At 64.1% G+C, this 1,058-nt stretch overlaps 1 protein-coding gene across 1 annotated transcript in view; it reads right to left on the bottom strand.

Moving 5' to 3' along the window:
• Nucleotides 1-4: 4 nt before the first annotated feature.
• The window catches only part of TTLL12 (tubulin tyrosine ligase-like family member 12), a gene marked incomplete at its 3' end in the record, with an annotated part of 32,701 nt that continues 31,647 nt past the window's right edge, over nt 5-1,058 (bottom strand). The window contains exons 9-10 of the mRNA XM_011927931.1: nt 738-818; nt 5-148 (exon numbers count right to left, since the gene is read on the bottom strand). Of these exons, the coding sequence (XP_011783321.1) occupies nt 5-148; nt 738-818 (225 nt within the window). The remainder of the gene's footprint in view (nt 149-737; nt 819-1,058) is intronic.

The raw sequence follows: 1,058 nt of genomic DNA on the forward strand, positions 1-1,058 counted from the left end.
CCCTCTTACCATCTGGGCCGTTGTCCCACTTCAGCATGAGGTCGACGGCATACATGGCCCGGGATGAGGGGTAGTCGCAGAGGCCCAGGGGCGGCGGCTTGGCACAGGCCACCTGGAACAGCTCCGTGAAGGCCCGGAAGATCTCAGCCTGGGGACCCAGGAGGCTGAGTTACGAGGCCTGCTCAGAACAGCCTCTCAATAGGGGGTTTGCTGCCCCTGTCCAAGCCCCGGGCCCTACATGGTCCAAGTCACCCCTTCCCACATCTTCATGTCTCTAGACCTCACCATGGCCACCTCCACCCAGCACCTGCCCTCTTACTCCTGGCGCCCGCCTTCTGCGAATCTGCCCATCTCCTGCCTCAGCCCCCCTGTTGCTCCCCACTGCCCCAAGGAGCTCCACACAGCACCCAGAAAGCTGCTGCCGGACACGGGAGCCTGGCCTACGTCTCCAGATGACTGGGATTCCGGGGTCAGGCAGTGCTGCTGCCCTCCAGCTGTCCCAGGGGTGCCCCACAAGCCCCTCCAGCTCCCTCCCTCTCAGGAGCACCCACAAACGCCCAGGGTGGCAGGGAGGGGAGCCCACGCTGTCTCGCTAGCCTCTGGGGAGAAGGACCAACTGCAGAGGACAAAGGTCCCTCCCAGCCCACACCAGCCGAGAGGGAGGAGAGCAGCTCCTGCAGGCTCCCAGCCCGGGACTTGCCCCACTGGCCTGCAATGGTGTGCAGGACAGGACTTACCTGGACATCCGTCCAGGGAAATTCTGGGTATTGTTTCTCAAATTCGGGGATGAACTCTTCACAGTGCACCTGCAACAGACACAGGGCCCATCACGCTCCGCACACAGTCCACTTCACGCTCCACACAGAGTCCAAATCACGCAGGGCCCATCACGCCCCGCGCAGGGCCTATCATCACGCCCCACACAGGGTCCATCATCACGCCCCGCACAGGCCCATCATCGCGCTCCGCACCGCACAGGGCCCATCATCACGCCCGGCACAGGCCCATCATCGCGCTCCGCACAGGGCCCATCATCACGCTCCGCACAGGGCCCATCA

This window comes from Colobus angolensis, unplaced genomic scaffold (genome assembly GCF_000951035.1).
Source record: "Colobus angolensis palliatus isolate OR3802 unplaced genomic scaffold, Cang.pa_1.0 Scaffold750, whole genome shotgun sequence".
NCBI lineage: Eukaryota > Metazoa > Chordata > Mammalia > Primates > Cercopithecidae > Colobus > Colobus angolensis.